The 23,486-nt window shown below is 36.1% G+C and overlaps 1 protein-coding gene and 1 non-coding gene across 5 annotated transcripts; one reads left to right on the forward strand and one right to left on the reverse strand.

Moving 5' to 3' along the window:
- Positions 1-1,757: 1,757 nt before the first annotated feature.
- LOC103709113 (putative NOT transcription complex subunit VIP2) lies at positions 1,758-22,033 on the reverse strand. 4 transcript variants are annotated; one of them, XR_005511156.3, is made up of 16 exons: positions 21,879-22,033; positions 19,538-19,646; positions 16,954-17,059; positions 16,695-16,873; positions 16,146-16,512; positions 8,208-8,417; positions 8,023-8,124; positions 5,358-5,443; positions 5,077-5,259; positions 4,526-4,957; positions 4,387-4,439; positions 4,268-4,309; positions 3,559-3,703; positions 3,385-3,469; positions 3,172-3,257; positions 1,758-1,985 (listed from the first exon to the last, which is right to left on the reverse strand). XR_005511156.3 is itself a non-coding variant. In XM_088703347.2 (15 exons), exons 2-14 carry the CDS (start codon positions 19,553-19,555, stop codon positions 3,407-3,409), a joined length of 1,980 nt encoding a protein of 659 aa, XP_088559473.2. In that variant the 5' UTR covers positions 19,556-19,646; positions 21,879-22,033; the 3' UTR covers positions 2,487-3,257; positions 3,385-3,406. The 4 variants fall into 4 exon arrangements, 2 of the variants coding, with proteins under 2 accessions (XP_088559473.2, XP_038980791.2); XR_015968318.2 differs by lacking the exon at positions 4,387-4,439; XM_088703347.2 differs by lacking the exon at positions 1,758-1,985 and having other exon boundaries at positions 2,487-3,257; positions 4,526-4,951.
- LOC113462855 (small nucleolar RNA snoR35) lies at positions 16,954-17,031 on the forward strand. The gene has a single exon (XR_003386087.1). It is a non-coding gene; the product is annotated as a small nucleolar RNA snoR35 (small nucleolar RNA).
- Positions 22,034-23,486: the final 1,453 nt, after the last annotated feature.

Here is a 23,486-nt window from a genome sequence, read left to right on the forward strand (position 1 = left end):
TAATATTATGTTATATTATGGAAAATTAATTTATACTAATAATTATAATATTTTATACCTTTATTTTTGTATTATACTATAAATATAATATCATATTATATTATATCATAATACATTAATATGTTATGTTAAATAATTTAATATTATGTTATATTATGAAAAATTAATTTATACTAATAATTATAATATTTTATAACTTTATTATTGTATTATACTATAAATATTATATTATATTACATTACATTATAATACATTAATATGTTATTTTAAATAATTTAATATTATGTTATATTATGAAAAATTAATTTATAATAATAATTATAATATTTTATACCTTTATTATTGTATTATACTATAAATATTGTAATATATTATATTACATTATAATACATTAATATGTTATTTTAAATAATTTAATATTATGTTATATTATGAGAACTTAATTTATACTAATAATTATAATATTTTATACTTTTATTATTGTATTATACTATAAATATAATATATATTACATTATATCATAATACATTAATATGTTATGTTAAATAATTTAATATTATGTTATATTACCAAATATTAATTTACTCTAATAATTATATTACTATTATGCTATATCAATATAATATTATTTTATATTACAATAATATTATACTATATCGTATATTTATGTATTAATTTATGTTATGTTTTATTATGTTCTGTTGTATAATACTATGCAATGTTCTTTATGGTAATTTTGTCGTATAAAAGTACTTTCTCAGTTTGTTTACCAAACACAAAACAAAGTACCACAGCACTTTACGAATGTAGTTACCAAACAGCAAACAGCTTTTTATAACAGCTCTACTTCCAACAGCTCTACTGTCAACAGCTCCCCCAAACAGAGCCTCAGTCTGTTATTATACCAAAGAGAAAATCCTCAATTTTTCTTTTGTTTTATTTGTTGGAACTTTTTATCATTTCAGCTATACTTTCCTGGAACTAAGACTTTCTTGCAGCATAATGTCCTAGGTCCAGAATACGTGGGCAAATGGAGCATTTTGCTATCTTTTAAAATTTTCTAAGTTGATCGAGCACTATTTTACTCACTCCATTGCGGACAAAAACTGCATTCCCTAGACAGGATTCTGTAAAACATAGTAATGAATAGCAACATTCAAATAAATATGGTCACCTATTTAGTATAAAACGAACAGCAGTACCTTGAGCTCATGAATAAAAAGGGATTGGTATGGCGTTGACACGAAAAATCAATGAGCAAATATACCAGGTTTTTAGAGGTGCGCTCATCAACTATATATGAAACTGAGTTATACGTACTGGTAGCTCCGGTTCCAGGGCACATAACATTTAGAAAGGTAAAAGATTGGACAGAAGTGTGTTCTTCGTTGGGGGACCTAAGGGCGGTCATCCATCATTTGTCTTGTGTAAGGACCACGACGGCTGTTTACTAAAGAGTTTATCCAATAGGGCAACAGAGGGTTGTCTGACCCTGTCATAATTGGGGGCATTTCGCAGTAGCAATCAGATCGATAGGAAAAATCTGTTCCACAAGATCCAGTTTTTCGGAGCCCATCATTTGAACAGAAATTAGGTCCAAAATCTTAAGCTTTTTCTTCCATAACATGACTTGCCGCCGTCAATCTGCACTATTTCAGCATTTTAATAAATCAATACCCCCCTAAGCCACCAATTTTTTTTTTATAAGACTAGTCTAGCTAGTGATCTCCCTCTAACCTAATATTCAGATCAGCGGGTTAATAAAATGCTTTCTTATATTTTTATTTTAACGAAAAAAAAACTAGACAACACGGTATACATTCTCACTCGAACAGCTACGGCAAGAATATTGTTGAAACAGCATACAGCTACACAGCCATGAAATAAGATGATCACCGTTTACTTGTATAAACTGTAATTACCAGGCCAATCAACTGGTCGATTGGCTTCTCCTAAAAACACAAGTTTCTTCGGACTATGAAGCCCTGCAAAATGGAATTAGGTTAGCATGTGTACTATGGAAACCGTTCAAATATTCTTCTTTCACATTTGTAGCTTATGCAAGAATTCAACCATATCCAAGTTCCATTCTACAGCATTGAAATGCTTTCCTGTTTTTTGCATTTAATATGGAAACCAGCATTTATTATTGCCCGAAAAATAGAAAGGATAGCCATTTTAGAGAAGTGCCTCCGCAATATTTGTGAAAACATTGGCTTGGAATAAATGAAGAAATTACAACAATTTGGGAAATAGACAACAATGAACATGGACTGTGATGGCCAGATGTTTGCACAGGAGCTTCAGAAGCTGCTATGAATACCAATCAGCTAAGTTTCCATTAAAATGACTTGTGCCTAAGACTTTGAAAAGGGATGTTTGATATATTTTCCTTTTGGATGAAAAGGATGTTTAATATGTATGTAAATGTATATATGGGTGTGCATACATATGTGCATATAAGAGCAGCTATAATACTTGCAAGGTGTCAAGAAAGGACTTTACACCCACTGAAAAATTAGTGGTTAGAAATTTCAAAAATCTAAACCAACAGACAATCAAGAAGACTTGAAATAACAAATCATGGAGACTCCTATCCTCTGCATCAAGTCACGCCATATCACATCATTACAACTTACATTTGGGAGGACTTGATGCATAGGCAAAAAGGTTTCCAAAAAATATGATTATAGATGTTGCAGATCGCAGCTGACGCTTTAATTTTCATTATGAAACTTGGGTCATTAAATTTTCTAGTGGTGTAAAGTCGGCTTTACACCTGCAACTTCCTGATCATAATTTCAGTAAACATGTAAAAAAGGGCACTTGTAACTTTACGGAAGCAGAAATCAATAAGTTTCTCCGATCGGAGTTGTGTCGGAGAAACTTCGGTCTTTCCCTTTCACCATCCTCTCCGTCCAAACCAGAGTGGATCTGCGGTAAAGCGGAGCCTCCGGGGGTATGGCGGCTTGTGCTGTGCCGTCATTTACGAAATATCACCTCAAAAAAGGAAGGGGAGGGGGGGGGGGGTTTGGAGAAATCAAGATGGAGAAACCAATAAGTTAACATTTGACCCGAGCAAGAACTAAGCTTTGTGGAAAGGGAAAAAGATTCTCATTGAATAGATGCATTATTCTTGACAAGAAAAAGGTGAAAAAGAAAATACCAAACCTTTAATGAACAGGCACATCATCATTGAAGATGTAAGGCTTGCCATGCCAACTCCAGGAAAATCAGAAACTGGTGGTGTGAGGTATCTGTCAATTGCCCAGACAACATCAGCCAGCTCATAAGCATAATGAAATAATCCGCAAGAGTCAATAGGAAGAATAGAATGGATCAGGCTTATTTCTAGGTGAAATGACAAGGTACATAAATATTTACATTTTCCAAGCATTTACTAATGTTAAGCGTGACTTGGAGGAAGTGTTGGCTTCTCTATTGCCTCATATTGGAGAACAAAATTGTCCTGCAGTACAACAGCTGCTCACATTTAGCAACCATTCGATATGAAGCAGGTCAAAAGCTTTTGGAGGTGATGTGAAATAGTTTACAAACCTTATGGATTATCTTCCACATATTTGGATCAAAACAGAGGTAGGATCCCCTTTCATAAGTCTGAGTCTTGACAAGTGGCTCCACATGTGGAATTCTTGTGAGCCACAACCGGAGTTCTCTATGGTAAAACCATCCTCGAGAATATCTGAAAAGCATGTGAACCAGAAGCTGATCATTGGTGTGGATAAGGTGTTCTACATTGTCTCTTCCACAAAATGGCATCAATTAGATATCAAGCAATAACCAGTAAATGACTGCAAATTCATCTATTACAGACGGGGGCTTGGACATAAATGGAAGCAAAGATGTCCTTCATCAGTAAATGAATGATTCAAGATAGTGGAAGAAAAAGTTGCCATTTATTACCAAAATGATGAATATATGGTGATGGGCAAGGAGGGAGATGCAAGGGAGGAATTCATTTCAAAGGACTACCAAGCAACCTTCACAGGTCAAAAAACAATGCCTAGTTCCTCAAGTTTTTAACAAAACTGAAATTTCCAGATCACTTGTATACTTATTCCAATTTATGAGACAGTGTCAAATCAAACTCAAGCCTCCAATATTCTTGACTGAAAGAACATGAGGTACAATCTACTATACTACCAAATATAAAGAGCATAATAATACAATCTACTGTTAAATGCTCCTATCAATGCAAGTCATGCAAGTATACAAAGAGAGAAAGGGGGAGGTGGGAAGGGCATACAGTTCGTTGGCAGCATACAATTGAACTTCATCTTTCGGCATGCTGTAAAAATAGCAGAGTCAGACCCAAACAGTTGAGATCAGTGCTGAAATAAACTTAAAAAATAAAAAGAAAGACACCTGTAAAAGATGTAAAATAGTGTGTCTCTCTGAAACTTCGAAAAATGCCCTTGCTACATTCATAGTGGCAAAATTAGGATAAATAAACAACTGAACTAAGAATTTATAGCAAAAGACTCTTAGAAACTGACAAGCTCACCTGTAGTGGTGGTGGTTGTTTGGCATCATAGCAAGTAGGAATGCAATACTCAGGCTCTCCTTTGGCAGGTTCATCAGACCATGGGGAACCAAATGTCTTATGAAGATTATCTGATGAGTTCAAATTCAATCCTAATCTCCTCAGGTCAATCCCTAAGGCAAGGGATGTCAGATCTGGATCATTTGTCCTTATTACACTTAACAAACCCAGCAAGCCAAACCGATCAGGAGGAGGTTGTGTCCCCTGCATGGACTTCACACTCTGATCTCTATATAATTGAGAAACAGCAGACATTTGTTGCAAGTGAAATGGAGATTGATTCTGTGGTTGTTGATACTGCTGAATAAGCTGCTCATAAGTTCCTAAACTAGAAGCAGTATTGGGAGAATTCAGAGGTCTCAATCCAATGCTCGGAGGCCCAGTGTTCTGAACCTAAAAGTGAGGAAAGAGAGAAAATGAATTTTTATTTGATTTACTCAAAATGGAAAGTAATGCATTTGAAAGTTGGCTGCCATTTCTAGAGCAACTTTATGTCCAACGGGGTAATGTACCGGAGAGTGATAGGTTCCATGAGAGGATGGAAACAGATCAAAGCCATGCATATGTAGTAGATCTTGGTTATTTCCAGGTGCAAAGACTCCACCATTGTTGACTGAAGAAGCATTCTGCTGTTGTTGTTGTTGACGGTTAGGCGGGCAGGTCCCTCCTAAGTTAAAAGCAGGGGATCTTGCCATCTGTGTGAAAATGTACAAACTTAAATTTAAGACTAGACTTATACATGATACCAGGGTGTGAATCAAATAATGTCACTTTAAAGAAAGTTTGGACTCACAGGTAGGTGATGTGACTGGATCATGGACATGTTATCATGAACTTGTTCCTTCTGCTGCAAATCCATAGAAAAATCTGAGCTATTGCCTGCAAAAAAAAAATCAAGCACAAAATCAAGAAAGAGAAAATGAAAGTCAATATTTTTAAACTATGCACAAACGATCAAAAAAAAGGATTATTTTGATAGAGATTTATTGTGCATAACAATTGAATAAACAGAGGAATAAGAAGTACTTGAAAACTTATGGGATGTGCCAAAAGTATTATTCTGCATATACAAGTTGAAGTTGCTTATTGAAACCTTCATGCAAACAAGCTATGGTCAAATATTAAGTATGGTCGAGGCACAAACAACTAAAATACCAACCATAAATAAAACCTTGTGAATAGAAGCATGTTGTGTAACAAAGCAATTATAACATCAGGGACTCGTTTGGTTCGCAGAAAGAATTTCTCCTCACTGTTGTGTACCTGTTATGCCCTTAATAAAGAGAAAGACTTTTTCCATTCTATCTAAAAGCTTAATGGCACTTTTGAAAAAAAAGTTTACCCCAATTCCCACTGGCTGGGAATTAAATTTTCCCATGTCCCATATGGATTTTTCTTTTTCATGAAATATGAAAATTTTATTTCCATGAGAAAGCTACTTTTCCATCTCTCTTCTTTGAAAACTCCAACCAAACATGCAGAATTTCTCCATTTTTCCGTTGACCACATTTTTCCCCCTCCTCTTGCTGCAAACCAAACAAGTCCTAAGTGTTGGCAAGAACATAATCTAAAAAATATTGGGGAGAAAAAAGATGTTAAAGCAATAGTTGTCATATTTACACTACTATTACTGCAGGCACTTTGGGACTGTGTGCTGAAGAATCACACATTGATGCATAATAACCACCAACTCAATATACCTCATCAAGGAGCACGAATGTTTGGGCAGTATATTCTGGATAAGATATATGTGATGTGCCCAACCAGCACCACAAGACATTGCACACTGTATGCGAAAAACTAATGTCAAAATCAGTAAGGCCTGGTTTGGATGCTAGTTAGCGAAGGGTTAGACCAAATGGTAGTTATCCACTTAATCAACCAAACAAGTGCAAAAAATGGTGTGTTAACTTGGTCAACACCCCCAAAAGTGGCTTAATCGGGTACAAATAATTTCACAGGGGCAGGTGAAATAGATTTAATCACTGGAGCACTCTCTTCTCTCTCTTTGCTTTTTCACTATTTTCCACAATTTATCCCACTAACCCCCAAACTTCAAGCAGAGGGCGTAACCCATGATTATCTGCAAGGTAGGTCGTCTCGACACCAGGCCCCATACTAATGCCACCCTATTACTGGGTCGATATGCTTGGTACAGGCCAGTTCAGGGTACCGCATACTGGTACCAAACAGTAGGGTTCTATACAATATGGCATACTTTGGTTATCTAACTAGGGGGTGGTTACTAATGGTTAAAGGTATCTAGCCCTTGGTTAGCTATTTGGGAACCAAACAGGGCTAAGGAAATTAACATCAACAAAGGGGCCCAAAGTCCAATTGTGATGCATCCTAGTTTTGGCCATTGGCAGAAATTTCCTTACGTAACAAACATAGCTCAGACACCAATGTGAATCCAACCAGAGCACCCATTCTTGTGATAACCACAACATAAACAAGTGATAAGAGACACTAAAATGAGGAAGATGATAAGCAAATATGAACCACCAAATTATAGACCAACATCTTTTTCTTTTGGCTCTAAATATAGGTAAAAATAGGAAGACTGATATGATTTATTTATGAGTTCGTTGTAAATAGTCTGCTAATGAAATATGTACCTCACAATGCAAGACCACTGAGTTCTATTGTAACATCAAGTAAACATGCTCAATTCTATATACCCATTAAACCAAGAGAAAGAAGGCATAGTTTATGACAAGAGATTTGATTAGATGATGTTAGCTTGTAGCATGCATGAAACCACAAGACTTCCAAGTATTGGAGGATCTTAATTGAGAAAATTAGGTACTTTAGAAATTACAAAGAACTCTAATTTTAGTACTAAATGACAACTTATCAATATCAGTAACATAAATATTATTGAATTAGATGTAACTCTGTGAATTAGGTAAAAGTGATATAAGTGGCATCAAAGCCACACCTTATTCTCAAGCAGCAACTCTTACTATGCTCTCGATCAGATATCATCATTTGGGAAAATAAATGAGCATGATATTAACCATTACATGGCATGTTTGTTACTCTATCAGTATGAATGAATATGACAGTGAATGAATAAGATAGCATATTATTTGGTAGATACAATGACACAAAAGAAAATTGATAAATTTTAAATATGACAACTACCTCCCAAGGTTTTTCCCCTGCTTAATGAGTACTAACAGATAGCTCAGAACATACACAATAAATTATGAGAATAATAGTTATCAGTACCACTACAGACACAAAGAAAAATAATATGTATATTTTCAGATAACTATGTTAGATAAGATGGTCAAGTAAACCGTCATCTACCAAATCAACCAAAATCCAGAAAATAAAAGATCATATCAATCATTAGCCATAATAAAATATCATATCAATCATTAGCCATGTAAGCATAACTTCGACAAACGGACTAAACAAAATGGTTAGTATAAGAAGGATTAAAGTAGCACCTTTATATCCAGGCAAAGCTGGAAAATCTTCATTTTGTATGCTAAATTCCTGGCTCTTTTGTACAATAGAGCCAACCCCAATCCCTTGCTTTCGCAGTGAACCTGCAAATTGGAGCATCCGACATTTCTTTGCACGAAAACACAAGTAAGAGATGAATAATTAGGTGACACAGCTCATTAGTTACCCAATTGCCCCTGAGGTCCTCCAGCAGAACTAGGACGACCCATGAAATGAGGAAAATCATTTATGTCGAAAGGAGCATTATCACTAGAGTTTACATCATGTAACATCCCCACAGAGCTTAATGAATGATTTCCTGTTTGGACTTGGCTCTGAGATAATGGTCCTCCAGATGTGGGATAAGAATTTCCAAGCATACCAATCATCTGTGGTGCTGCTAATTCAGATACATCTCAGTAGTTTGTAATAGACAAGTATTGCAAGTGCACTAATCGAACTCAGTAACCATCTTCAGAAATAACTTTTTAACCAACCTAATTATGCAACAAGTGACTGACACATAAATAAGAAGCCTGCTTTGTATATAACATACTAGGGGTTCAAAAGAAAAGGAGAAAACAGCATAAACCCAAGATGGCATCAACACAGAAAGATGTATGGTGCAGTATTATAACATCCTAGAGGCAAGTGCAACCAAACTTAACTTTCACTCACTCACGCACACACATGCAGATGCACGCATGTACATTATAGAGGTTCAAAACAAGAGGAGAAAACAGCATAAACCCAAGACGGCATCAGCATAAAAAGATGTATGGTACAGTATTTTATATATATATATATATATATATATATATATATAAACACATAAATGCATGCATGCATGCATGCATACATACATAGATACATGCATGCGCACACATATATATTATCGAATTCCCAGTAGCTAACCACAAACACCTACAAATTATTGAAACGGGTCAATATTGCAGGGAAGAAATTCTTCAGCCTTATGTAAACTCATACTAGTGTGCATTAAGTGTTCAAGTTGTATTATTTCATAGTAAGAAGCAAAAACTATTATTTAGTAAGTTTGCAACTAATACAATATTTAGAGAAAATTGTATCTTAAAGCAATTCTATCTTGCATCAGGACCCCTTGGTGTTGGTAAACGGGTTCCAATAAAATAAATCATCTATTCCTCAACCAGTTGTGTTCAGGACTATCTGTCAACACTTGAAAGCTTAGCCTTGTCCAATTGTAATTAAATATTATTTATAATGTATTAACAGCAATGGGCTTCTTAATCAGTAGGAAATCATGTTTTATATTCATCTCTATGGGCATGTTTTAATTTTGCAAACACTATCAAATTCTAGATTCTTTTTTCAGATAATATTGGTTCAATATATCTTCCCTTTCCTTCTTTTATTTTGTTTACCAATCCATATGAAAAACATTTTAAATGTTAACACAGAAGAAAGATACTGTAGAAGATTTCCTTTAATTACGAATAGGAAGGAAAAATCAACATAAAGAGTAGGGAACAAAAAGAGAAATAGGGATGGAACGAAATAAGGAACTTTGTTGATAAAAGGATGGGAATAATTACAAAATCAAAAGCCAATAATTTGACCAACCAAAAGCAAAGAACCAGAACAATCCCAGACATGCTTTAAAAGATTTCTAGAGTTTAAAAGATTGATACATAATCATATATGATTTTTGTAGAAATCATAAACTGCAGGGCATAAAAAGAGGCAAGCACAACTAAAATAGCATTAATTACTTTCACGTGACAACTAAGAAGAAGTTCGAGACTTCAAAAAAGGGGATTTTGTCGATAAGATTATTGGATAATATACAAAAGCCACAAGTATAGGCTAACTCAATCCTTGGACTCAACCAAGCAAGAGGAATCACTCTAATTCATAATGAGTTTCAATAGCTATGTAACTTTAATTCAATATTGAGCTTCCTCTCTCATTCATGCAATGCTGTTATAGATCATCATAAAGAAAACAAGCACCACTGTACTAATTTTTTTCCTCAGGTAACTAGGAAAAGTTCAGAGATTCAACATCTCTAGCAGAGCTCCTTATCTTTTACTCAGATGCCTTATTCCTTGATGATATTGAAATACATGTTATCTTCAATATTCATCATAGTGAATCCCAAAAAATGAAGTGGAAAGTCATGATGAATGACCATTAACTGCCATAACAATCACATATATTAATTTGCACCCATCAAGCAAATCTTCATTTCCTGCACTGAGATGGATCCTAAGCAGATTTTACTTTCAGATTTCCATTCAAATTAACCATTCAAAACAACATCTCTTCCACAATCTCCGTTGATTGGAATATGAAACCTGTGAAATGGTTTGAAGAAAGCACACCTTTCAAGTTAGACGAAAGGAATTAATGAAATCCTTTCAAACAGCAACTGGTTTTGTTGGCATTGAATTCATCTCGTCACAATTATTTCAACACATTTAAGATCACACCAAATGCAGCCATCCAACAGTACCATGCTTACCAACTAAATCTTTTCAAGGAGAGAATGATATAGGTAAATGTTGATCCATGAAAATCGATGTACATGATAGTTACATTAACATCATGGTCATAAACTGGCCAAATGCTTAGCACAAGCATGACCAGAGTTAAATCAATACACTAGACCAATTCAAAGCCAGAACATAATACACTAGACCAGAGTTGGATCTTGATTTGAAGTCTGCAGCTGGACGATGTTGAACCTTATAGGTCAAACTTTTACAAATAACAACATTATGATGCTTTATAATAGTGTCATAGAATGTCAAATAGGATATGACTATTTTCTTTCTTTGGATCTATGCAATCATGTAATTTTAAATATTGTCATTCTATTCTTTGCCAATTTATCATAGTAAGTTTTACTTTGGTAAGTTGCCCTGTTTATTTCAGTGATTTTTCCTTTTCAGATTCCATGTACAAATGCACTTGCAGATTTCACTTGTTATTACAAAAGCGAATTAATGTTGTTCAAGTGGTGGTTGGCTTCTTTGCCGGCCCATACTATGTTATTTTCTATAACTAGCACCAAGCATAATCTCGGTACCGGGTACCTTACAAGTATGTTACAGGTTTGGTATGGCATAGTCAGTATGGTACCGTACGCACCTCATACCGAGATAGCTCCTAAACTCTTTTTCTCACTTTTTATCATGGTACTACTTAAAACTAGATGATATGGGTCGGTATAAGTCGGTACGGTACAGCACACAATTCAACTCTATTCGAATCGATGCCGGTTCAAGACCTGTACCAACCCTAATGGTGTTTTTGTGTCAATTCTTACACACTAAATCGATGGTTCGAGGCTGTACAACGAACATTGACTAGCACTGCATGGATCCAAATATAGAGAAGGATTAACCAAAAAGACAACACTTGAAAAATTTTGAAAGAATATTTTTAATATTTGTCCTTGGGAAGTCCTCAAGCCATATTATTTTTCCTCATTTTGACTTGTCCTTTTTTTTTACCAACATTGTCTCTCTACCCCCATCATTAGTTTCCTTTTCCATTTTCTTGCATCAACATGCAGGAAAAATTTTGGGGATCCAAGAAACAAAACATAAGCTATAAGAATTGGTTTAGGTTTGTTTATGTAACAACCCAGGACCTCACCCAAAATAGCTAGCTGGAACGTATTATTTGGGTTCCTTGATCCTGTATAAGTATCCAAAATCTACCCGGCGAATAACCGATATGGGACTAAACACACGTCCGCACGGGTCCTCACAACTCCCCAGTTCAAGCCCTGACGTCCTCGTCAGGCTAAGGATTCCAATCTATTCAAATCTAATCACGAACACCACGATCGGCCCGTAGTCAGCCCCAATGGATTCGTGCTGCAGTGTTTCCTAGTCCACATAGGTTATGGGGCGGGTCTGCTCTGATACTATTTGTGACAACCCATAACCTCATCCAAAATGGCTAGCCGGAAGGTATTATTTGGATTTTCATAATTCAATTTTGACATACTAAATCACTTGCGCCAATATGAGAAACTTATGACTTTTCCCTTTCTAGTCATTAGGCACGTGCAATGCATGTCTTCAAGAAGAGAGAAGAGAGTCTACATGAATGGTCTAAAGCTAGAGGAAAGGATACTTCAAATCAAGCCGTACTCTGTATTCGATACATAACAGATTTTGATACTCATCGAAGACTTCTCAAATACACATCCGTTGCTTCCAATAGTTCAATTTTTTTTTCATCTCGGATAATTGGCAAATGCACTCGAGATACTTCCTTGATACCTCCAAATATGAGAGAAAGGGTGTTTGCTTTCTTTCCTAATGTTAAATTTTTAACAATGAACGACTAATTTTTATCGTCTATGACTTGAGCATTAAAATATGAAGTATGGATTGAGGTTTATGGATTGGATTGATGACTAAATGACGAGCTTGTGTAAGTTGATGCTACCATCTAAAGTTAGACTATGTTATTTCAATAACCCACTATGCTTTATGATTTCTTTTACATATATATATATATATATATATATATATATATATATATATATATATATATATATTTGTGTGTGTGTGTGTGTATATATTTGTGTATATATAACGTATCCTACTTTTTCAAAGTTTGTCGTATCGGCATATTCAAAACAAGATGCATCCATATTCATGCTTCATAAATACAAAGTATGAAAGATACAAATTAAATATATTTTTGTTGTTAGCCCTAATCAAAAGAAAAATGATTCTTGAACCTCTTTCATACTTATGTCACATTGAGGTACTGCGGAAGAAAAAACTGCAAAACTCGATCCATTAATCGTAATCGATTAATTAACATTTTGGATAACCGTATTATGAAACACGGAAAAAAATCACTGGCTTATCAAATTATTTTTTTAATTTTTCAAATTAATTCATAAAGTGATTCTCAAATAATATGATTTGATTTGAAGATAAAAAATCATTCCATACTTATTAGCATCTCACTGGACCGGATTGTTTATTTGTACAATTTGATTCTAAAAAACATTTTCATGTTTATCAGTAGGGTTTAATTTAGAAATTTTTTTCCATAATAATTAGCATTTGACTAGGTGGGATATTTATTGGTAGATTTGAATTGGAAAAATCTTTCCACAATTATTAGCATCTAACTAGGCAAGACTATTATTAGGCAGGAGTTTTAGGTGGAAGAAACTGTTTTCCGAGAAAGAATTCAAGATAATGATTTCTTTTTTAAAAAAATCAGAATCAATTACTTAGATGGGATAATTTATGTATGAGGAATGCTAGAAAGCCAAGACTAGTTGCCTCGCCTTGTGATTTGAGGAGACCAGCTAGGTCTTGGTTAGGCTTGGTATTTCATAGAATTGCCTAAACTACCCTTGAGGGGCTATCCCTATCTCGACAACCATCATATTTTTTTTTCTTCAACCCCTTATTCCTCTTGGACCACTCCAAAGAGGCACCTCATCTCATGGCTCTAGGCTCGTTGTCAACCCTCGAGCATAAATGTATAGCATGTCTAGTATCGCTAAGATTCCACCAAGAACATCCCCAACCAACGAAACCAACATCATCACGCCAACGGATTGGAAGCAACCACCAGTGATATTCCAACTCTCTCTCCCTCTTCCCACAACCCCTCCCTCATCCATATTGAACAGCCTATCTAGAGCCACCCCACCTTATGAGACCAACATCATCACCATGCTTCCCCATCTCTCTCTCCCCCCACTCTCCAAACCATCCATACTCTTCCCACTCTTCTACCATGACTGCTCCCACTCTTCTCCAATCCATCGATCCTTTACTACCATTACCAATGATTCCTTATGCAGGAGAGCACATGGATATAATGTGATGCAATACCTTGCTGGAGTAGCTGGGTATGGCTATGTGTTTGATAGAAGGAAAATGAGTGAGTGTGGAATAAAAGAATGAAGAAATAAAATGGTCATAATGGAGATAGACATGGGCCTACCAAAGGGTAGTTTAGGAATTTTAAGAAAATATCAAAATTAACTGAGACAGCTAGCTTCCACCAATGATTGGGCGAGGTAGCTGGGCATAGGAAGCTAGGGCTTGGCTCCCTAGAATTCCTCCTTATGTATTCTAGAAAAGTGGGAGGGCATTTTTGGTATAAAAGTGAGACTAAATCTAGAGGGAAAATTCCATGGTTTCAAAATTGTCATTTTCTATGATAGTATAGATACCACATTAGAAAGTGACTATTGTTTGTTTACCATAATTTTAGTGTTGAAAGAAAGTCAAAGTTAACAATTAGTTCATTTTAAGTAAAAGAACACTAATCAACAGAAGGTATTCGAAAACAATAAATAAATTCAAAAAAAGTATAAAATGTAAAGAAAAAAACTTATTTTAGGGCATAATTTCCAATAAGAGCATTTTTTTATTTTAAATAGTAGTCTTTAAAGAACAAAACAATTGATTATTCACAAATTAACCAAAAGGAATCATAAACTGGAGAAGATAGCGAAAATGGTAAAAATGTAAAAAGCATCAAAAAAAGCAAAAGAACTGAGAGGGTAAGATGACTTTACACATCAGGTTTTATTCTCACATAGCCCATTCTATCTTTGGTAAATATGAATAAAAAGGTCTTCAGTATGTACCAGGTGGTGTTGCCACATAAGGCCACCTAGGCACTTTAAGTGATATATGTCATTAAGTTATAACATTAGTACTTTTGATTGTCATAGACACAGCAGATATAGTCCTTTTGCTTTTCAAATAATACAGAGATAATTTATGTTCATTGTTTGCTTGCCTAATAGTTGTATTTTTTTAACTTCTAAACCAGTTTAGCAAAATGTTATATGTAGTTGTTGTATAGCATGATAATGACAGCATATAAAGTAATTATTATCAAAACTAAATAACCAACAGAGAACATGATGCAGGATTTTGAACTGTAACCACCTGCATGTTAAGGTAAAAGGTTCAAGCTGTCAAAAGGACAGTCTAGATGCTTTTGTGACCTCCTTAACGAGTTAAGATAAGAAAATTTGCAAGTGGATACCCCTTTGCTTATGGACTAAAATTATTTTTTCTTTTCTCCCACCTATAGCTATTTAGTTCGAGATGGATCTTAGTTCTTAGAAACCTTTCAAAGTTCAAAGACTGGGTGCACAGCATTCCTTGTTGGGTTTTTCCAATTATGGTTGAGTCGAAATAATTTATGGGGTTTACCAATTATAACTGAGTTGAAGCGGGACTAATTTAAGCAATTCAATTTAATTTAGCACTGCTTTAATTTAATTTAACTCTATCATTAGTAGTGGTTAATTTTGTGAGTTTTAAAGAAAACCAGATTCACAATTATATTTATAAGATCAGTATCTACGAGTCTTCTTTTTGGTAACAGCTAATGTCAAGTCTCAAAAAGGCAAGTACCAATCACATAGCAACCCTGATTGAATGTGAGAATTGATTATCCAAAGATAACTTTGATGCAAAGGATGACAGTAATCTTATTAAAGAAGAAAAGGCAGTCTGGGAGAGGCCAAGGAATTCATAATCCCTAATTCTAGTGATAACTAAACCTCCTTTTTATCAGAATATATTATCCCTTAAAATTGGGATAATCAGATCCATGATTCTCACCAGTTCCATGTAATTCGTTCTCTTTCTCCTTCATTGCCTCTCTCCCTTCGACTGGTGTGCGTAAGTTTATCCACCAGATGACCAACCCTTGCATCCACATAGGGCCAAGATCTATGGAGCCAATCTCCAACTAGTACACCCGGGTCGTAACACTATTAGATACACATTCTCCAAACAGTATCAACTTCAAGTCCAAGCCCAGATGAGAAGAGAGGAATGATTGTATGGCAAACAGCCAATCGTCAAAAAGATCAGTTTATCCATATTCAGTTTCAGATACTAATTGTAACTAAAGAATAAATATATATTAGGGTCAAAATTTGTAGTCAACTAATTAGGAAATCATCCACCAACACCATAGAGTAAATTTAATCTAGCTGAAGTTAATGTGCTACAAAATCTGTACATCAAGAAGACTAAAGATGAATTCAAAATCTCGTACAAACCTATGTTGACAGGTCAATATTTCAAAAATTAGCTCTAAGAAATATTATGGCAGTTACCTTGTTGAAGAATGCCACTCATCAACCTATTAGAACCTTGCACATTTAGACTTCCATTTCCCGTATTGGCAGTTAAATTCATACGTGATGCAAGACCAGGAACAGATAATCCTCCAGAGCTTATGCTTCTTCCAGTGTTGCTTCCACCAACAACATTGCCGACTGAGCCTGTGATTCGGGGACCTAAATTTCCCAAAATTGGAGAAACTCCAATCCCAGGAACAGAAGTACGGTTACCAGCACTAGCTGAGTTCGAGGAAATCCCAGGTACCGAACCACCAACTCCATTTGTGCTGTTACTAAAAGCAAGGTTCCCTACTACATTGATGCCCCCTCTACTGGTGACACCCGAATGTTCATGTGAAAGCTGCATGCATATAAGAAAATAAAAATTTGCAAAATGTAACACTGTGAAGGTAAACAACACATAGAAGAACAGAGATGTTTTAGGTCAGCGAGAGACATGAAAATAATGTTATTTGCCAATACTGAGCAATAGAATAGAAGTGATAAAATATGTACACATATAATATGCATGTGGCTAAAAACCTGAGACATGGCAAATGGAATATTATTTGACGCAAATCTCCCACTTGAAATGCTTCCCCCAGGTTGCTGAACAGCACTAGATGGTACACCACTCATTGCTGCATTCCGTGATGCAAGTGAGCTTGGCATGTTTGGAACATTGAAGCTACCGTGAATGTTGTGCAGTCCTTGCATACCACCTACAGATAAGTACTTTGTTAATTTCTAAAAGACTCACATGTATCTGTGAGAAAAAGAGAAATCAATATATTTTCCTCACCAGAGTGATGAAAACCAGGAACTGTTGCAGATTGAGCAGAAAAAGATGTTGCAAAAGGTCTGCCTATGGAGTCAGAGAGATTTGAAGCTGAACCACTCTGGCCTGACTGCAAATGTTCAATAAATAAATTAGCATATACAATGCATGCATACACTGGATTTTAAATAAGTAAAACAAGGCCCCTTTTCCAAATAACCAACATATGAAGAAAAATTTCAGATAGATAGCTGTAGTAAGAAAAATGATACAAACCAGATCTGGTAAGGTTTTAAAAAGTAGACTATTCAAAAACATAAAATAATATAAACATAGAAAAAGGCCTAATCCCATCAAAATGGGTCCAGTCATGTTAAACCTACTTGTCAAGGTTTCCTATCAAAGGCCAAGTTTGCCAAAGTAAAAAGTTCCTGCAGTTAATTTAACCAATTCCATCCACATCTTTATCCCTCCTAGTTAGCCCTTTATAAGTGCAGTAAGTTGTGCACAAGAACCATCACCAAAGCCATCTCAAACCTATGCTGGATATCTCCATACAATAGCAAACTGTGATCCCTCATCCTTGTCATCCTAAACTTTGTCTGATGTACTTGATTTTGACTCTAGCATACCACCACACTACACCCATGTGTTTACCACATACCCACCTCAATCATCTCATTCCACCATGCCCATGACCATAATACCTCTAGAAAATACTGGTCAAACAACACATCAAAGGTGCATCTTCACCCAAGTATAAGGTAATTGGAATCATTCTACTTGATCATAGAATAGATTTAAGCAGGTAAGAGCAAGGTAAGTTGAACCAGTCAGTTACCAACACTGTTCAGCCGGTCGAAACAGTTTATAAAAATTCAATTGGTTAGCCCTATTCGAAGCCTCTGTCCCTATTTGAAGCCCTCGGTCTCGTCGAGCCTGTTTGAAACCCTTGGTCGATGACGTACGATGACAATGATCCAGGTGAGTCTCTCTCTTCCTCTCACACCCTCTCTTTCTCCTCCTCTCTCCCAATCTCTTTCATCGGATTCGGAACTCTCAAAGTTCTCAAACTCAAAGCTCCCTGGAGGCCTCAGGCTCTTCCCCCCCCCCCCCCCTCTCTCTCTCTCTCTCTTCCTCCCTCTCCTTCTCCCTTTCCCTATATCGGTACGCTCTAACACGATATAATATGGACCTCATACCAGACTAGTCGACAACCGGTATAAGCTCCAATACTGGTCTGCAAACCTTGGGTAAGAGCAATTTGTTTGGAGGGTGCTTTTTTTAGTATTAACAACATTCTCAACTCCTCCCATTTTCAACTAAATTTGTGCTTATGATCCCACTTTTTCTAAAATTTGTTATCTATATCTATATCCAAAATGTTAGTTATGGTCCATCCTTCAAATCCAATTAACCAATACTTGGCAAGCACCAAGGAGGCTCATCTTGGATATAGACAATAATGCAAATTTAGCATGTAAATTAGTTGAGACTTGAAAGGCTCATATAGCAAAGACAACTCCTAGAAACTAACTTGTATCTCTTGCAAAAGTCCCTCCCCACTTTATGGCCTTCTTTTTACGTAAAAGAGTGGGAGATACCACTAGAAAAGAAAGTGGAACAAGAGCCCATCCAGACCCAAATTTCAACATAAAGCCCAATCCATGAACTTAAACATAATAGCCCATCTGGTCCCTAAATTCAAATTTTAAATGAAAATTCAGATAGACCTTAGTAGTTTGTCGCCCAAACTCCTAGCACTCCATAGGATTTGTCCCCCACTCCACAAAAACATCGTAACAAGTTTCTACCTCCCCGTCTCCATGTAGAAACACTGTAATGGAGTTTCCACCTTCCCATCTCTATTACTCCACCATCCCGACTCCACTCCCACTTCCTTGGGCTCCAAGTAGGTAGCCACATATCCACCTCCTCAGACATCACTCCGCTACCATACATAGTTAAGCTCCACTTCTTCAGCTTTCTCTCACCGCCTACCTCCCCGTCCACCACTTCAACTCCAAGACCAAGCTCCTGCATCGCCTTGTCAAGATATGCACCTCACTTTCATGCTTTCAATGTCGTTGACCACTCCACCTTTCCTTGGCCTTATCGACACAACCCTCATTTCTGGCATAGCGTGGCTCCACCACTGTCTAATGCTCCTCCTACATTACTCTCATGCATTTGAGCAAAAAAGAGCCCCCATCCCTTGTTCAAGGTAATATTTGGCAATAGACCTCTGAAAGAGCATTGTGTAGTGTTTGTGCTCCTCAAACAACAGGAACTACATGGGTAACATGAAGGGTTGGACCACTCTTACATTACGCACAAGTAACCAAATAGAAAACAACTAAACAAACTATTTTAATGTTTTTCATCAGGAAGAAAAATGCATGGTTCCTCATATAAGATCAAGCATAAACCAAAAAATTACAAATTCATAGATGATGGTGCATGCCCATTAGGTAAAGCAAGAAAATGACTAGAGAAAGATAATAAGAACTAATATTTGGGGGAAGATTCCTCCTTGCTTTTTCTATTTTAAGACAAATAAAGAACTGATAGCTTCAGATATTCATGAGGAATAAAGAGGAGAGAATACATTAAGCAACCCTGACATTGTGATGAATCCAAAATTTCACAAAAAACTCAATTTTAGATGCAGCATTTCCTTGTTCTAATGAGACTTTGCTTTTCTGCTGGCTCCTTATCTGAAAACATAGCATAGAAGAAGGAGTTAGACAGGGTCAAAAGCATGTCCACACACCAAAAGCAAAATAGGTTACATGGTGTCAATTATCTAATGAAAGAAGAGACAGTTATCTTTTCTGCAGTTGTAGTCATTTAAATTCTGTGACTTTACAAGCTATAGCCATAACCAAAATTGAACATCAAATTATCAATTATTTTTCAAGGTCATGTCTTACCTTCTTTTTTTTTCTTTCAACATTTCTGATTCTGATGAATAAATTATGTCTAATATGCTCACAAATACTACACATAATATGTCATGGACTATTTCCCAAACAAGCAGCACAGCAGAGACCACAGCTAATTTTCTTTTCCGTTCAAAACAGAAGCTTTACTACCTAAAAGAAAAGGATTGCAAGGGACGTGGAGTAGAAGAAAACAAGAACATGAAGGGTAGCCTTCAGAATTCCACTGCCACAAAAAAGTAGCAAAATAGTGAAACAAAAAAGAAGCCAAGAGAACCAACAAAAGAAAAGTTCCAAGAGAAGGTGAACCAGTAACCAGTAACCAATAACCTCTGATGCGGATGAAACAGAAAAAGTAAAACATGTTATCCTGAATCCAAAGTCTGGCAATACACTAAACTCTAAAGGTTAGCAAAACCAGTGGTCCAAGAATAAGAACATTAAGCTCAGATTTACAGAAAAAGGAGGGGGGGGAGTTAAGTCCAGCAATACCAACATCTTCATGCCAAAAAGAAACCATGAAGATTAAGGTGCCATCGACAGCAGATCCTAGATGAGATATTTCTTTTTTACTACATAAATTATGACATAAGATAAGCCCATAATTATTGCCAGATAATGCGTTCAAGCAAGTGCCATCTGATAGTTATTGCGATATCAGATGACACCCAAAACACTTGCAGAAGTAGTTGGAAGAACCAGTTCCAAATAAACTATGCACGGTGTTGCAGAGAAAGTGGGGGTTACGCAGTATTAGTTTGTAAAAGGAAATGAAATCTAAATAGTTTGACAATTATTTCAATTTTGCAACCATCCATAAGAAACATCATCTGGTCCCAAAACACCAGCCAAGAGTGCATAATGGTTTGAGAGGCTCACAAAGACAATGCAGAAGTAGTTGGAAGAACCGGTTCCAAATAAACTATGCACGGTGTTGCAGAGAAAGTGGGGGTTACGCAGTATTAGTTTGGAAAAGGAAATGAAATCTAAATAGTTTGACAATTATTTCAATTTTGCAACCATCCATAAGAAACATCATCTGGTCCCAAAACACCAGCCAAGAGTGCATAATGGTTTGAGAGGCTCACGAAGACAATAAATAATACTACAGACACGATGTCAATAAGATTAGGAGCCTCAGTATAGAAACACTACTACATTATTTAACCCTTTAAAAAAAGAAAAAGAAAGAAAAGAAAAAAACCCAGCATGGCCTGTTTGAGCCACCTCTCCTTACCAAGGCCCCCCTCTTATCCTTTCATTAAATGATCCAACCATCACAATATAATCTCAATTATTAAATCATCTATTGGCGCAAACTCGAAGTTTCATCTCTCGGTGCCAACAGAACACCTTTCAACTCATGATCGTGCGTATAAGAATATTTTGCAGGAACATTTTTTTAGCGACTCATATAAAAGATTGACCTCCTGCATTTTCTTTTCAGACTAAACTTTATAATCAAACGGATCACAAAGAGACAACCTTCACAAGAACCAATATGTCACACAATCTACACGGCGCCATTGTTGGTCTAATAAATTAAAATCCAGAGACAAATATAGCAGTTTTCAAGATTTGAGGGCAGAGAAGTATCGATTCGATCGAGGGAGGAGACCAAAACTTGTCTGATCATCTTAAAGAAAAGTAATCTTGTAAATTTAGAAAGTTTAGTTTCTTTCACCGCGAATGCTTCGAAATCTTTGCATGGTGTCGGAATTTCGCACGCCATTTTTCTTGAAATCACCGGAAAGATTCATCCTATTTTTTTATAGAATCAAAAATGTCGTAGAGATATGAAGATGAATAGATTTAGACGAGAAGAACGGATAAAAAAAGAATTCAATGCCGTAAAAGCTAAACCGCAGGGCGACGTAGATCAAGAAAAGATATCAGAAAGAGCGATGGCGACGTAGATCAAGAAAAGATATCAGAAAGAGCGATGGCGACGTAGATCAAGAAAAAATATCAGAACGAGCGATGGAGTGAGGACGTGAGGGCGTGTACCTTCGAAGGCGACGAGAGAGATCGCGGTGGGCTTCGGAGGAAAGCTCGGTTGGGGAAGAGGCGGGACAGGAGATCAATCGTGAGGAAGAGAGGGGAGAGAAGGGTTCAGAGGGTTTGTGGTTGAAATTATATGGTTGAGGGTGATTGTGAGATTCAGAGCCAACCCGAGTGGGCCGAATCATAAATATCATAGGCCTGGATAGTTCCAGCCGGCCTACAAAAAAACTTTGTATTTTATCGAACTTAAATATAAATAAATTTCTTATAATGGACCAATGCAAATAATTAAGAATCTTTTTTGGCATTATAGTACTTTTTTTTTTTTTATAGAGAAGATGGGGGAGGTTAAGTATGATATTACCATACAATTTAATATAAATTCATACAGTTTACATATCCTTAAGGTGCCGCAAGCAAAAGAGAAAAACTTCCAACAAATATGCCCCTATTGATTCGCAGCATAACAATCGACCAAGTCTGCTGCACTGTTAGATTCTCTATAAATATGGTTGCTTCAGATTAATACAAAATTGGCTGAAAGCTTCAAAATATCACTGAGAAATAGATGAGAGCCACTTGTATAAGTTATATTTTAATTAATCATCCAACTAATTAGGATTTTCGAGTCACCCTTCACAAGAATGTGCATTGTCTAAAGATTTGTAACCATATACTTGAGGTCTTCTCCTACCATTAGGATGATAGTTTCGAATAAATGCATGTCATCTACCATCGCCAAGGAGTGATTAGGACTCCTTATGGCAAATCCTATTCCATTGCCAAGATTGATCATGCTGCCATCAAACTTGATATTGAGGAAGTGAGAGGATAGGGGCTCCCAAATTAATGAAATTGTATGGAAGATTATAAAGATTGTTGAAGTGAGGCCCTAGATTTCCTCAGCTATCAAGGATCTCTCTATGGTCTTAGTATGAATGAATGCTGGGGCTTGCTCAGTGGCTTCCAACAGGGTCAAGCGAGAGCTCTGCTATAAATTCTCGAATACATGGTTGTTTCTTGCCGGCCATATATGATATGCAATATAAGAAGTCATAATCATATTATATCTCTTCGGTCTCTATCGAATCTTCTCTTTTAAATCAAGAAGGAAAGCATCAAGATAGAAGGAAGAGATAATGGATGCATTAGGGATAGGGGTGAACTTTCAAACTTGCATGACCCATGGCATTCAAAAAGGACATAGCCGACAAATTCTTCAATCTTCTGGCAAGTGTTACAATGAGAAAAAATATAGAAGCCCCAAACGATACGGGATAATAAAGCAAGGTAGACGATTCTATGCTACTTTCCAAATAGAACAATTATTGGATGTGCACCCACCTTCTAAATCCAAAACTGCATACCTAGGCATAGGATGCATACCATGCCAAAGCTCGTAAAGATCACTCATGCTTGCCTTTGGATATGAAAAAACACTTTAATCGATTTTATCTAGATCATCAAACACCAATAACACTAAGAATAAGATTTTGCCTGCCAAATCTTTTCCAAAAGCTTGGCCAATGAGAGCAGCATTCCATCTCCTCTCCTCTACTACAAATAAATCATTCACTCTCTAATATGACCACATCATTGCAGGTGAAAAAG

Source organism: Phoenix dactylifera, chromosome 8 (genome assembly GCF_051530095.1).
Source record: "Phoenix dactylifera cultivar Ajwa chromosome 8, Ajwa_hap1_PhDact_Kaust_v1.1, whole genome shotgun sequence".
Classification (NCBI taxonomy): Eukaryota; Viridiplantae; Streptophyta; class Magnoliopsida; order Arecales; family Arecaceae; genus Phoenix; species Phoenix dactylifera.